This window comes from Mya arenaria, chromosome 11 (assembly GCF_026914265.1).
Source record: "Mya arenaria isolate MELC-2E11 chromosome 11, ASM2691426v1".
NCBI classification, from domain to species: domain Eukaryota; kingdom Metazoa; phylum Mollusca; class Bivalvia; order Myida; family Myidae; genus Mya; species Mya arenaria.
The window spans coordinates 50,078,662-50,095,662 of record NC_069132.1 but is presented as its reverse complement, the minus strand read 5'-3'; the positions used below and the strand labels follow the sequence as shown (position 1 = coordinate 50,095,662).

At 36.9% G+C, this 17,001-nt stretch overlaps 1 protein-coding gene across 3 annotated transcripts in view; it reads left to right on the top strand.

The window, feature by feature from the left end:
• Window positions 1-17,001, top strand: part of LOC128207335 (uncharacterized) — a 94,223-nt gene that overhangs the window by 58,950 nt on the left and 18,272 nt on the right. For all 3 annotated transcript variants that reach the window (XM_052910186.1, XM_052910187.1, XM_052910188.1), the window contains exons 9-15: window positions 2,309-2,576; window positions 3,254-3,310; window positions 4,339-4,433; window positions 4,905-5,033; window positions 6,375-6,498; window positions 9,695-9,868; window positions 11,496-11,654. In XM_052910186.1, coding sequence (XP_052766146.1) covers window positions 2,309-2,576; window positions 3,254-3,310; window positions 4,339-4,433; window positions 4,905-5,033; window positions 6,375-6,498; window positions 9,695-9,868; window positions 11,496-11,654 — 1,006 coding nt within the window. The remainder of the gene's footprint in view (window positions 1-2,308; window positions 2,577-3,253; window positions 3,311-4,338; window positions 4,434-4,904; window positions 5,034-6,374; window positions 6,499-9,694; window positions 9,869-11,495; window positions 11,655-17,001) is intronic.

The window sequence follows — 17,001 nt, the reverse complement described above, 5'->3', positions numbered from 1 at the left end:
CGTGCGAGGACGACATTCAATTTTGAACGTCCAAAGTCCAATGTAGTGCCAGCATGACATTCATCTTTTCGATGTCCATTGTCCAATGTAGTGACAGCATGGCATTTATCTTTTTGATGTCTAATGTCCAATGTAGTGCCAGCATGACATTCATCTTTTAGATTTATAATGTCCAATGTAGTGCCAGCATGACATTCGTATTTTCGATGTCCAATGTAGTGCCAGCATGACATTCATATTTTCGATGTCCAATGTAGTGCCAGCATGACATTCATATTTTCGATGTCCAATGTAGTGCCAGCACGACATTCATCTTTTTTATGTCTAATGTCAAATGTAGTGTCAGCATGACATTTATCTTTTGGATGTCTAATATCCAATGTAGTGCCAGCATAACATTTATCCATGTATGTCTAATGTCACATGTAGTGTCAGCATGAAATTCATTTCGTAAATGTCCAATGTACTGCCAGAATGACATTCATCTCGTAAATGTTCAATGTAGTGCCAGAATGACATTCATCTTTCAGATGTTTGAAGTCCAATGTAGTGCCGGCATGACATTCATCTTTTGGATGTCAAATGTCCGATGTAGTGCCAGCTTGACATTCATCTTTTGGATGTTTGAAGTCCAATGTAGTGCCGGCATGACATTCATGTTTTGGATGTCAAATGTCCGATGTAGTGCCAGCTTGACATTCATCTTTTGGATGTCTAATGTCAAATGTAGTGTCAGCATGACATTCATCTTTTGGATGTCTAATGTTAAATGTAGTGACAGCATGACATTCATCTTGTGGATGTATAATGTTAAATGTAGTGACAGCATGACATTTATCTATGGATGTCTAATGTCAAATGTAGTGTCAGCATGATATTTATCTCGTAAATGTCCAATATCCAATGTAGTGCAAGCATGACATTCATCTCGTAAATGTCCAATATCCAATGTAGTGCAAACATGACATTCATCTTTTAGATGTATAATGTCCAATGTAGTGTCAGCATAACATTCATCTCGTTAATGTCTAATGTACTGCCAGCATTACATTCATCTCGCACATGTTCAATGTACTGCCAGCATGACATTCATCTCGCACATGTTCAATGTACTGCCAGCATGACAATCATCTCGTAAATGTTCGATGTAGTGCCAGCATGACATTCATTGTTTGGATGACTTATGTCAAATGTAGTGTCAGCATAACATTCATCTCGTTAATGTCTAATGTACTGCCAGCATGACATTCATCTCGCACATGTTCAATGTACTGCCAGCATGACAATCATCTCGTAAATGTTCAATGTAGTGCCAGCATGACATTCATTGTTTGGATGACTAATGTCAAATGTAGTGTCAGCATGACATTGATCTCGTTAATGTCCAATGTACTGCCAGCAAGACACTCATCTTTTGGATGTCTAATGTCCAATGTAGTGCCAGCATGACATTCATCTTTTGGATGCCTAATGTCCAATGTAGTGCCAGCATGACATTCATCTTTTGGACGTCTAATGTCCAATGTAGTGCCCGCATGATATTAATCTCGTAAATGTCAAATGTACTGCCAGCATGACATTCATCTCGTATATGTCCAATGTAGTGCCAGCATGACATTCATCTCGTAAATGTTCGATGTAGTGCCAGCATGACATTCATCTTTTGGATATCTAATGTCAAATGTAGTGTCAGCAGGCCATTCATCTCGTAAATGTCCAATGTAGTGCCAGCATGACATTCTTTTTTGGATGGCTAATGTCCAATGTAGTGCCAGCATGACATTCTTTTTTGGATGGCTAATGGCCAATGTAGTGTCAGCATGCCATTCATCTTTTAGATGTTTAATGTCCAATGTAGTGCCCGCATTACATTCATGTTTTAGATGCCTAATGTCAAATGTAGTGTCAGCATGACATTCACTTCTTAAATGTCCAATTTCTCATAGTTAGCTAAATGCGCACAACTTCACTCTTTTGCCATTTATTTAAACATTTATTTAATTAAACAAATCGTTAGAGTTATACTCAATGGAGTGTTCAAAATGTTTTCCTTAATAAGTAATAATATCTATATGTATATACGGTCGAACCCCGTTGGCTCGAACTCCAAGAGACCGGCGAAAATACTTCGAGCCTCAGAAAATCGAGCCAAGCGGGATTGTTAACCTTCAGTATAAAAAATCGGTTCTTTATATCTAGCTCGAGCCAACGAAAAATTCGAGCCAAGCAAGTTCATGCCAACGGGGTCCGACTGTAAGTGTTCGTGTATTTTATCTCATTTAATCATTGCGAGCCCTTCATTTTACAGCCGGACGTAACGTTCGACGACATAGCATTTAACGCGGAATACCACGTAAAGATCTACCTCTTTTCCCAAAAAGAGGCATGGCATGGCGAAATCAAATTTTATACCCCGACGTGTGAAAAAACGCTCCTGTATAACGATGCTCAGTGCGAAAGTGGCGTGCAGGCCGCAACCGTTGTCAACGTCAGAAAAACGACGACACCATTTCCTAAGACAACGTTGGAAAATATTGGTACCGGACAGTTTGCGGCTATTAAAAAGGATGGCAATGGTAAGATAGTATCTAAGTTGTTTAGTTTTTACTCACAATCGAAACTCGTTATGTCGAAGTCGTTGCAAACATGGAAGTTACTTCAAGGTAACGGGTGTTCGATATAACCGAATTGCAATTGCAATTGCAATTTTATGTGTTCATAGTAATTGTTTTATTCACATAAAAAATAACTAATAGATAGTTTTCAGTATGATTTTTTTTATAAAACTGATTATTATAATGTTGTCTAACCCCGTCTGCTCGAACTCGCTTGGCTCGAATTTTATTTTGGCTCGAACTGGATGTTAAGGACCGATTTCCAACTACTGAATGTAAGCATACCCGCTTGGCTCGAATTTTCCAAAGCTCGAGTTATTTTGGTGGTCCCTAGGACTTCGAGCCAACGGGGTTCGACTGTATAAGCATTTATTGATAAAAAAAACACAATTAAGTTGCCTTAGGAAAGGTAAACATATTGCGAAGTTATTTTTCATATCAAATTGTCTTTACGCACAAGTTTAGAAAAATAATTACTGAAACCAAAGCATACACGTGCTTCAACTCTTTATAATTGCTATAATTATTGAAACACTACACCAGGTAGATTTTGTAATATTATACTTTGATAACAAGCATGTAGACTGAACATTAAGTATTATTTCCTCTTTTTTTGTACTTTGTTTTGTCTTTTGTAGAGTTGGACATGAGTCTGGTCCATGGCGGTTATGATGACGCGTCACCACACGGCCTTGGTAATAAAAAGCGATTTTTAGCTCGTCTGGTTCCAAAAAAAATGTCAAGACATTGTCATAAAATCATTGTCGTAAGCGTGACTCGAGATATTTACACCTTCTGTTTTGACAACTTTTTTTGTCTTGGAATGAGCCAATTTTTCCGACAAGTCTGCAAACCAGTGATGTAAGACTGCTGACAAAGGTTTGAAAACTTTTTTCTGTCTTGGAATGAGCCAATTGATGCGAAAAAGGAAAGGAAATCCGTGATACAAGACTGTTGACAAAATAAATCGCAGATATCCATGTTTTAGTTCGAAAATTAATGTGTTATGCCTAAAAGCGTTACTAAAGGTTTAAAAAGAATGTATGAAGCATCATTTTTGAACTTATATAAAAATCTGCGAGTTTTTGTCAGCTGTCTTCAATCACTGATATTCAATGCATTTTCTTATAAATTGGCTCGTACTTAGACAAAAAATGTTGTTAAAACGTTCAATATGTGAAAGTGCAGCTTTAATGTACTTCAATCAAAATACGCACATGTAAAACAAGGAAGTTAAACTCCGTCTCTCATAATTCTTGAGTTATTCCCCTTGTTCAGCAAGGAAAAAAAACAGACGAGCGTTGGCGTGCATATGCTCTTGGGAGCTCTTGTTTCTGCGATTTACCCGTAAACATAAGTCACATGGAGACCTTTATAACATTTAAAATTATCTAGATATTTCAGAGGATGGTCATAACTTTGAAATGTACATTTGCTCGTGTTTCTCTATTTTGTATAGAATTTCAATTTTGAACGAGGCATATAAATAAACCTATACTGTAACAATTATTGAACAGTTGCAAATTCCACTCCTTGTTTCAAACGATATTGAAATAAAATACATGTCTTTAAGATCAACTGTGTTCGCACGATATAAAAAAATAAATTCGAACGAAATGCAGATATTTTGACGAAATTATATACATTATATAGCAAACGGGAGGTTGCAGGTCTGACAAAAATGCCCAATCATACATGGTCATTGTTTTATTTCATCTCTCAGACTGGAACTTGACGGCGACCGGAAAGGCGTTTGATGAGCAAAGCAGCCTTGTAGCGGTGGACTTTCAATGGTCCGAACCCTTTGACCTCGCACAGGTAAAATAGAAAACATGAGAAGCATAGTGGTTCTTCCAAGACAATCATATACATGTAAACTATTACTTTAAGGTTGTTTCGTTGGCCTCGATTAATTGCTTATGATGGTGATAATGATGGTGATGATGATGGTGATGATGATGTTGGTGGTGGTGGTGGTGGTGGTGGTGGTGGTGGTGGTGGTGGTGGTGGTGGTGATGATGATGATGATGATGATGATGATGATGATGATGATGATGATGATGATGATGATGATGATGATGATGATGATGATGATGACGATGATGATGATGATGATGATGATGAAAATGATTATAAGGGTGATGATAATGGCGATGGTGGTGGTGATGGTGGTGGTGGTGGCGGTGGTGGTTGTGATGGTGGTGGTTGATGATGATGATGATGATGATGATGATGATGATGATGATGATGATGATGATGATGATGATGATGATGATGATTTCCCTCCAGGTTGGTTACCGGCTGGTGTGGGCCAACGTGGATCACAGTCGACACGTGGATGGTGGACGTCACATGTACGAGCTGAGAGGGACGTCGCACACATTACATCTACGACCCTATAGCATTTATGAAGTCTTTGTGAGTTCTTTCAACATGTTCTGCGCATGTTTTAGCAAATGATTCCAATGACCACATACGTCATGCGCGTTTATTGAAGTACAAACAATGGGCTGATTCTGTGCATGTTTTAGCAAATGTTTGTGTAATACAAATGATTCCAAAAGCCACAAACGTCATGTGTGTTTATTGAAATACAGTCGAACCCCGTTGGCTCGAACTCGCTTGGCTCGAATTCCTCGCTGGCTCGAAATAAATGTAAATGACCGTTTTTTACTGACGGTAAACATTCCCGCTTTGCTCGAATTTTCTGAGGCTCGAGGTAATTTGCCGGTCCCTGTGTGTCCGAGCTAACGGGGTTCGACGGTACAAATAATGGGCTGGTTGTTCAGGACTTTGTTAAAGTTAACAACGTGATTTACGACATCGTTGTTAACTTTTTACCGTGAACTATTTGATGAAGAGCATTAACAAAAACGGCCGAAACAGTTGTCTCAAATCTTGTAAGAAATATAGCAGATAACAAATGTGTCCATTAAACTTCCTAAGTAACGATTTGAAATTTAACAACGATAATGTTAACGAGAATGTTAACTTTATCAAAGTTCTGAAAAACCGGCCAAATATCTCGCAATCTGAGAGGATTATCCAGGAAGTCTAAAATCGACGCTTCAATCGAGTTTATCTTTGAAATGCTTAATCAATCTTTGTTTAAAGAAAACTACACCATTTATCTCTTCATCTCAAAATAGTTGCCCGTCAACACGGGCGAAACTAGATTACTTCAAATAAGTTTTCAGTGCCAAGAAATACATTATGGACATAAGCATATACGTATTGGACATTTGCAATAACCTAATTTATACATATTTCTTTGTTGTGTCTACGGAGCACCTGTAAATATACTTGAATGCCATCCATTTAAATTACACACGTTTTCTTAATTAGCCAGTTGATTCCACTGGCACCTGATTTTCAAACTCATTTGTTTTTAAATCCAAAAAATCTTATAATTCCAAACCAAAAATAATAATGCCAGAAATGTGAGAAAAAAAATATTAAAAAATATTATTTTTTTCTGAAAATAATTATGCAGTTTGTGCTGTCTATATATTCTAAGAAATAATAAGAATATGAAGAAAGTAAAAAGTAGATATTAATAACATAAAATCAATAATCTTTCACATTTATGGCATTTTATTTCTAGTTTATAATTATATAGACAGTACAAAGCGCGCATTTATAAAAAAAAATATAGAAAAAAAAAAAATTAACACTTTAATTTTAGATATTTTTTTATAAATAATTTGAGTTTGAAAATCCGGTACCAGTGATTGATTTCCCCCTGTTTCTTCCTGCCAGGCTACGGCAAGCTATACGGATGACGGCGGAACGCAGCACGAGGTCCGCTCACGGAGTGTCCGAGTGTCGACGAACGTCACCGACGACATGCCGCTCGTCGCCGCGGCCAAAACCTCCGTTGTCGGTCAGTATTCACAAGAATATCTAACATAACTGTTGAAATGTTGAATATTACAGGGACTCGTTCAAGTGTTATAATGGTCTCAGACACATCTAAATCACCAATTTTGGGTGAAATTTGAACACGGTGCTTGTTTTATATCATTGCCAACTTTGGAGCTTATCAGGGTAACGACGGTCTCTATCGATTTCTCCACTCAGTGCAATAGTAGCGTTAGGATACGCTAGTTTAGCACTAATTTATCTACTGGACGCAGTGTAAGATTAGGCAGATAAGAAATACAGAATTAATGAGGGTCATAAAGTTGACCCGTCCTTTATTATAAGATGCGATAGAAAATTTCAGCTTAGGACGCTTTTAGATTTAGCCATAATTAGGTAAAGCTGTTCTATAGTTGATAAAATACTGAAATGTCAATTTTTTAAAAGTATTTAATTATTAATAACTGGTTTACGAAGTGTCGAAAAATGCTACTTTTTGCAGAAGAGCGAAAGTAACGCTATTAACAACTGTCTGAGACTTACAAAATTCAGTTCATATATGGATATTGTACCTTCTGTGTTGGTATTAACTGTTTGGTGTTTGTCCATACAAAGTTAATAAACTTTTAAATAAAACTTCAACAATGTCTAAAAAAATCGTCGCCAGCATATAATCCATGAGTAAGTGCCTTTAACCTTAAGTTTAACTTTATTAACAAACTTTTTGTGTGTTTTTACCCATTCAGTGGTAACGAAACGTTATTTTATAACGTCACTTCGAATCAAACGTTTCAAAACACTTGTAGAGAAAAATTTTTTCACGTACCGGTTAAAGTTTCTAGTTCTGCTGAAAAGCACAAATCTGAACGAGTATAAAATGAATTGCGCGTTTTTTAACACAGATCTAAACAAATATCAAATGAATTGACCGTTCATTAACACAGATCTAAACAAATATCAATTGAATTGACCGTTCATTAACACAGATCTAAACAAATATCAATTGAATTGACCGTTCATTAACACAGATCTAAACAAATATCAATTGAATTGACCGTTCATTAACACAGATCTAAACAAATATCAATTGAATTGACCGTTCATTAACACAGATCTAAACAAATATCAATTGAATTGACCGTTCATTAACACAGATCTAAACAAATATCAAATGAATTGACCGTTCATTAACACAGATCTAAACAAATAGTAAATGAATTGACCGTTCATTAACACAGATCTAAACAAATATCAATTGAATTAACCGTTCATTAACACAGATCTAAACAAATATCAATTGAATTGACCGTTCATTAACACAGATCTAAACAAATATCAATTGAATTGACCGTTCATTAACACAGATCTAAACAAATATCAATTGAATTGACCGTTCATTAACACAGATCTAAACAAAAAGTAAATGAATTGCCCGTTCATTAACACAGATCTAAACAAATATTAAATGAATTGCCCGTTCATTAGCACAGATCTAAACAAATAGTAAATGAATTGACCGTTCATTAACACAGATCTAAACAAATAGCAAATGAATTGACCGTTCATTAACACAGATCTAAACAAATATCAAATGAATTGACCGTTCATTAACACAGATCTAAACGAGTTTCATTGGACTTGGCCGCTCATTTACACAGATCTAAACGAGTTTCATTGGACTTGGCCGATTTAAACACAAGGCCTTATATGAACATTTGGCTTTAATTGTCAGTGATGGTTAAAACTATTTTGGAAATATTTTCATATAAATAGCCTATGATATGATTCTGTCCCCAAACAAATAATAATATATGTTATTAGACCCCAAGCAATTAAACTACCAACTCTGACTGATACTATCGCCTATGGTTAAAACCATTTCCACCATCGCTCACTGATACTATCGCCTATGGTTAAAATCATTTTCAACCTTTTCTGACTGATTCTATTGCCTATGGTTAAAACCATTTTCCATGCCAAACGATGGAGAATCGAGCCGTTGTTTTCACGAGTATATCGAAGCAGGTGCGCTCTACTTCGAACAAACAAACAAGTGCATTTTAAAACAAATACTTTATTTTCTAAAACTTTGATGTGCATGGAATTTGCATTTTATTAAACTTGCAATCGGCACATTTTTTTTTGTTTTCTGAGAATGGCGTCGGTAGGACGTGAAAGCCTGAATGTTATCTTAATATTGGCAAATCGAAAGAGTTTCATGAATTTATGATCTGACAGTCTAGAAACTTGTTTGACTTACAAGACCTAATGGCACAATTCACAGCAGCACAAATTACAGTCGAACCCCGTTAGCTCGAACTCACATGGACCGGCGAAAATACCTCGAGCCTCGGTTAATTCGAGCCAAGCGAGATTGCTTACATTCATTTAAAAGAAATCGGTCCTTTGCATCCAGTTCGAGCGAACGAGGAAATCGAGCCAAGCGAGTTAGAGCCAACGGGGTTTGACTGTATACCAATTAAAATGTTTAATTAAGTGTATTCCGTGCACAGATTATGTGTTAAAATATTAAAGAATATCTTTTAAATTGAATGCACCTGCTCGAATATGTTCGTGAAAACTACGGCCCAATTCTCTAACTCGACAACACATTTGAAAACATTCACAGTGAAACCCATTTATCTTCTAGAAATCAAAAAGTGACCATTCAAGGCCAACACTATAGGTTTATGCCATATTTTATTTTTATTTTTATTTTAATATATTATTTGTTGAACTCATTTGACCTTAATAATGAAAACACAGATATGATTTACGAACAGATAAAACATATTATCGATATTTTTGCGCTTTTTTAATTATTTCTTATTTATTTATTCGAAAAATAGATTATAAAGGCTTTTATTTTTTTTTTATATTTTCGGAAATCATACGCCTTTTGTTTTGATTATAAGATCCAAATGAGTTAAGCATGATAATTCATTAAATATTTTTATTATTTATTTCTTTTTGCTTCAACCTACAGTCGAACCCCGTTCGCTCGAACTCCCACGGACTGGCGAAAATACCTCGTGCCTAAGAAAGTTCGAGCCAAGCGGGATTGCGTACCTTCAGTAGGAAAAATCGGTCCTTTACATCTAGTTCGAACAAACGAGGATTTCGAGCCAAGCAATTTCGAGCCAACGGGGTTCGACTGTATATTGCGCGCCTTAAAGTCACCATAACATAATAACTGAAACATTTATGTATATTTTCAGACAATGAGAAAGAGATTCTGAATGGCATCATCCTCGGTGTTACCGTTGTCTCCAGCCTGATCATCGTCGGCATCATTGTCCTGTTCGTCTATAAGAAGAGGCAGAGTTTCAGGGACATAATGCTCACCAAGACCGCGGTCGCCAAGAGCAACAGCTACAAGTCAAATGTCGGATGTAAGCGTATAAACTTTATTTCATTTTTGGGAATTATTTTGAGAAGTAAAGTAGTTGTTAGTATGTTTGTTTGTGTGATTTTTTTTAATTATTGATTTTTTCATTTCATGGGGGGGGGGTGTCAAATTTGTGAAATTGTGAATAAAAAAATCTATTTTGAAGTCTAGCTATGTTCTGTCATATATCAGGGTTTGAAACTAAAAGTATGAATTTCCTCACCATCAATATTGGATGTGTTTCACTGTAAGGTGGAAGTTTATGTCTCTCGAAGACTACAATTTGTTCCATCATATATTATAGTATTCATCCTGTTTAAAAAGTTGCTCATTTTCTTATATGCGTGACAATAACATCACTTCACAAACATTACATGCCGATTGTCTATAGAAATAACTTCGGTATTCTTTAACTTTCGTTGAGAAAAATCTGGCTCCGCCCCTGTTTTTTTTCCCGAACAAACATTTGGGTCAGCGGGTTAAATACAGGGATGACAAATGTTTGAAAGAGTACATTTGAAAAATAAACAGCTGACCTGTATCACTTCGCACTTGTTATCATTTCTCATTCATCTAAACCCCTCTCAGCTCTTGCGAAAAGCGGGATTACACGCCGTGTATTATATATGTCTATACAAAATGGGAGAGGGCTTATCAGTCACATTTATCTTTGTCTAGATTGAAATGTTTACATTAATCTTTTCATCAGATCTCCAAGAATTATCAATCTTATTGTGGAGTTTTCAGACATGTACATTTAGGTAAGGCGGGATTACATAATTTTTGAATTTCTAGTTCTCAGGTCGTGGTTTATATTATCTTGAATAATCTTAAGAAACATCCTTTTTATTTTAACATTTATGCCAGATTTTAGTATAAACATTCGATGTTTCGATAAAAAATAATGTATTCGATAAAAGTGGAGTGCATCGAAGATCCCCCTCCCCCCGTAAATCTTACTGTGCAAGCATTTCAGCTATTTTGTTCTAGCTGTTGTCTGGTTCAGTGAAATTTTGTGCCAATACATAATCAGATGTTACCTTTTTAAATTCTTGCCTGTCTTAGCTTATCACATGCAAACAACTTGCAGCCTAAATCAAAGATTCGGCAGATAACAGGTTAACTGAGGAGTTGAAATGACACACATGGTATCTGACCACGTACATAAAGTGTACAGTCGAACCCCGTTGGCTCGAACTCGCTTGGCTCGATTTCCTCGTTGGCTCAAACTTTATGTAAATGACCGATTTGTTTCTAATGAATGTAACAGTTCACGTTTAGCTCGAATTTCCCGAGACTCGATGTATTAACACCTGTCCCTTGTAGTTCGAGCCAACGGCGTTCGACGTATACGATGAGTGGACCGGCAATGGTACTCGAGTGCTCGACTGATCTAGACCTTGAATTATTGCCAGTATATCTGATATGAAAATAGTAAGAATAAAGGTCGGGACTTAGCCACGACCTCGACCAATACACAGTTTTCGAGTAATCGCAGTCTCGAGTTATCGCAGTTATACTGTATTACAACATTTTGCGGACAAAAAAAAACTCTCAATAATCTTAAGATATCGGGTTGCGGGCGCCGTAGCTATAACGAAATAACTGTAAACTTTTCATGCTTTTTTCAGGCAAAGTGGACTACTCCAATCAGATTCTGATCACAAACGATGACTGGGAGATAGATTGCCACCAACTCAAGTTTGCCAGCCATATAGGACAGGGGGCGTTTGGCAAGGTCGTCACCGGGTACTACCAAAGTGAGAGGGTGGCCATAAAACTCGTCAGAGGTAAGCTATATTTGGGCTGATTGATCAGAACTTTGTTAAAGTTAAAAATATTGTTAACGTTATCGGCGTTAACTTTCAACTCTGGCCCCAATATCACGAAAATACTTAAATCAAATCTCAAACTCTGTCTCAACTCATTTCACCATATAAAAGCATAATATTCTTCAAAATCTTGAATGTTTTATATTTTTTGAAAACGAATTTTCTCACAGATTGTGTTGATAAAAAGATTTCGTCAATATTTCAAAGAATATTAATTCTAGAGCAAAAAATATACTTGAGTGTTTTATAAAGACTACAGAATTGTACTCAAATACATTTTTGGCTGTAGAATATATTTACCTTGGAATTCGACCAAAGGCTTTATCAGCATATTCTATGATAGAATGCGCTTATAAAACTGTAAAAAACATATATGATTTTAATAAATATTAATGCTATGTGATAAAATGTGTTAAGACTGAGTTTGAGATTTAACTTAAGTATGTTCGTGATATTAGGGCCTGTATTGCTCTTGAAGTTTCACTTATGCTCTGCAGTCTTCCTAACAAGACTTGTGGCAATGTTTTAGCTGCACGTTTTTTAATTGAATAAATGAGAACATAAAATAATATATCACCTATAAAAGTTAACAATGATGTAGTTTATTAACATTAAGAAAGTTCTGAACATTTCGTCCAATGTTTCATAAATGGTAGCAATAATATAATGGAAACTCCATGTACAAGCCCAGTTGCCAATAATAAAGGTACGTTATAACTAAATGTCAAGTCCCCGGATGTGGTCCAGGTTGCACTCACTATTTTTATGATTGGGAATGCTACTTTAGGTCAATGTTTTGTTCAAGTATGAGTAATGTAAAATATTAGTAATTGTTATACTCTGAGTTCTGCAATCAGAAGGAAGAAGTACATGAATAGCTCAGAGATAACTATATTTCTAGACCAGGCCCCAATATCACGAAAATACTTAAGTCAAATCTCAACTCATTTTACCACATAACGTCAAAATTTATTGAGGAAAATATATGTTTTTACACATTTTTAAACCGTATTTTATCACTGAATATGTTGATTAAAATCTTTGGTCTACATTCCAAGGGAAAATATTCTAAAGCCAAAAACGTACTTGAGTACAATTCATTGCCTTTTAACAATTACTCATATATATTTTTGCACTAGAATAAGTTTTCTTTGAAATATTGTCAAAATCTTTCAATAACATATTCTATGAAAAAAATACATTTCCATAAAGTATAAAAACATACAAGATTTTGAATAGTATTATGCTTTTAAGTGATAAATTGAGTTGAGATTGAGACTTAACTTGAGTATTTTCGTGATATTGGGGCCAGATTATGCTAACACCAGGCCTGATATAAATTGGTCACTTAAAAAATTAACGGTGCTTATGTTCTAAGTGGTGAAACATTTCAAAGCTTTTTTATTGCTTAAACTAAACCAATTGAAATCAAACTGAATTTTAAGGCAATGTGTGGTTTTCACGAACGTGAACCGCTAGAATTGTCAGTTTTTCCAGTCTGAAGTATGCCTTTTTACATTGAAATGTGTAAGGAAATTAATTAGTAGTGTGTAACCTAAGACGAGAATCCAGTAAAGCGACACTCAGTTTTGACGAAACAGGCACTTAACGAAAAATACACGACAAATACGATACGGTCAAGTCAAGACAAATATTTAATTGGTAACCGAAATCCCACCGGCTCAAAATACCTTACACACAGCATAAAACTAATCAATGAAAAGATATGCCATAAAACAACGAAGAAACATTACACATGCATTATAATGTATTTATTTACAACTGTTAGATATTCCGATATGCAATGAACGCGAAGGGGTAGGCCAAGTTGCCAAGTTAAATCGTATTTTATTACTCAATGGTCAAATGTTATAAAATTATCCTAACAATAATCGACAATAGACACATATTAAGAAAAGCCTCCCTAATGATTAAGGCTTAGCCGCCATAAATTGGTCAGCTATATAGGTCGAACAGAAACTATCATAGCTTAAGTTTGCCAGCTATATCTGTCTTCAGCCATATCGGTCGGATCGATACTTTTGCCATCCATATCGGTCGGATAGATGCTATTGCCATCCATATCGGTCGGATTGATACTATTGCCATCCATATCGGTCGGATAGATGCTATTACCAGCCATATCGGTCAGATACATACTATTACTAGCCATATTGGTCAGATAGATGATATTTCAAGCCATATCGGTCAGATAGATGATATCAAAATCCATATCGGTCAGATAGATGATATCACCAGCCATATGGGTCAGATAGATGGTATTACCAGCCATATCGGTCAGATAGATGGTATTACCAGCCATGTCGGTCAGTAAGATACTATTACCAGCCATATGGGTCAGATAGATGGTATTACCAGCCATATCGGTCAGATATATGGTATTACCAGCCATATCGGTCAGTAAGATACTATTACCAGCCATATGGGTCAGATAGATGGTATTACCAGCCATATGGGTCAGATAGATGGTATTACCAGCCATATCGGTCAGATAGATGGTATTACCAGCCATATCGGTCAGTAAGATACTATTACCAGCCATATGGGTCAGATAGATGGTATTACCAGCCATATCGGTCAGTAAGATACTATTAGCAGCCATATCGGTCATATAGATGATATTACCAGCCATAACGATCAGACAGATACAATCACCATCGATATCGGTCAGACAGTTTCTATCACCATCGATATCGGTCAGACAGATACTATCACCATCCATATCGGTCAAACAGATACTATCGTCAGCCAAATCGGTCAGACAGATCATCAGCCAAATCGGTCAGACAGATACTATCATCAGCCAAATCGTTCTGTCAGTTACTATCGTCAGCCAAATCGGTCAGACAGATCATCAGCCAAATCGGTCAGACAGATACTATCATCAGCCAAATCGGTCTGACAGATACTATTACCATCCATATAGGTCAGACAGATACTATCACCATCCATATCGGTCAGACAGATACTTTCATCAGCCATATCGGTCAGACAGATACTATCACCTTCCATATAGGTCAGACAGATACTATCATCAGCATATCGGTCAGACAAATACTATTACCATCCATATAGGTCAGACAGATACTATCATCAGCATATCGGTCAGACAGATACTTTCATCAGCCAAATCGGTCAGACAGATACTATTACCAGCCATATCGGTCAGATAGATACTATCATCAGCGAAATCGGTCGGACAGATACTATCATCAGCATATCGGTCAGACAGATACTTTCATCAGCCAAATCGGTCAGACATATACTATTACCAGCCATATCGGTCAGACAGATACTATTACCAGCCATATCGGTCAGACAGATACTATCATCAGCCAAATCGATCAGACAAATACTTTTACCAGCCATATCGGTCAGACAGACACTTTCATCAGCCAAATCGGTCAGACAGATACTTTCATCAGCCAAATAGGTCGGACAGATATTATTACCAGCCATATCGGTCAGACAGATACTATCATCAGCCAAATCGGTCGGACAGATACTATTATCAGCCATATCGGTCAGACAGATACTATCATCAGCCAAATCGGTCGGACAGATACTATCATCAGCCAAATGGGTCAGACAGATACTATTACCAGCCATATCGGTCAGACAGATACTATCATCAGCCAAATCGATCGGACAGATACTATTATCAGCCATATCGGTCAGACAGATACTTTCATCAGCCAAATAGGTCAGACAGATACTATGACCAGCCATATCGGTCAGACAGATACTATCATCAGCCAAATCGGTCAGACAGATACTATTACCAGCCATATCGGTCAGACAGATACTATCATCAGCCAAATCGGTCAGACAGATACTATTACCAGCCATATCGGTCAGACAGATACTATCATCAGCCAAATCGATCAGACAGATACTATTACCAGCCATATCGGTCAGACAGATACTTTCATCAGCCAAATAGGTCGGACAGATACTATTATCAGCCATATCGGTCAGACTGAAACTATCATCAGCCAAATAGGTCGGACAGATACTATTACCAGCCATATCGGTCAGACAGATACTATCATCAGCCAAATAGGTCGGACAGATACTATTATCAGCCATATCGGTCAGACAGATACTATCATCAGCCAAATAGGTCGGACAGATACTATTATCAGCCATATCGGTCAGACATATACTATCATCAGCCAAATAGGTCGGACAGATACTATCATCAGCCAAATCGGTCGGACAGATACTATTACCAGCCATATCGGTCAGATAGATACTTTTATCAGCCAAATCGGTCAGACAGATACTATTACCAGCCATATCGGTCAGACAGATACTATCATCAGCCAAATAGGTCGGACAGATACTGTCACCAGCACATGTTTGCCAGCCAGGTTAGACAAATACTATCTCCAGCTCAAGTTTTTCAAGCCATATCGGTCGGGCAGATACTTTTGCTAGCCATATCGGTCGGATTGATACTATCACCAGCCATATCGGTCGGATTGATACTTTTGCTAGCCATATCGGTCGGATTGATACTATCAACAGCCATATCGGTCGGATTGATACTTTTGCTAGCCATATCGGTCGGATTGATACTTTTGCTAGCCATATCGGTCGGATTGATACTATCAACAGCCATATCGGTCGGATTGATACTATCACCAGCCATATCGGTCGGATTGATACTTTTGCTAGCCATATCGGTCGGATTGATACTATCAACAGCCATATCGGTCGGATTGATACTATCAACAGCCATATCGGTCGGATTGATACTTTTGCTAGCCATATCGGTCGGATTGATACTATCACCAGCCATATCGGTCGGATTGATACTTTTGCTAGCCATATCGGTCGGATTGATACTATCAACAGCCATATCGGTCGGATTGATACTTTTGCTAGCCATATCGGTCGGATTGATACTATCAACAGCCATATCGGTCGAATAGATGTTATCACCAGCTTCAGTTTGTCCCTCATATCGGTCAGGTGGATACTTATACCAGCAATATCTTTGAGACAGATACTATCACCACATCAAGTTTGCCAGCCATATCGATTGAACAGATAAAATATAAAATATGTAAAGTGCACATGAGTATACAGGCCGAACTTTTTAAATAGTTTGCATTAGCTCTAATCCTCTAGATTATTTTAAGACATTTTAAGTTCCCTGTAATACCCTCTTGTTTTGAATTCAAATGACTAAGCCCCAAAACAACGCATCGTTCTTGTAGAGAATATTTATATGATTATTGGCTCATTGTTCAGTGCAAAAAAAGCAAAACAATTAACG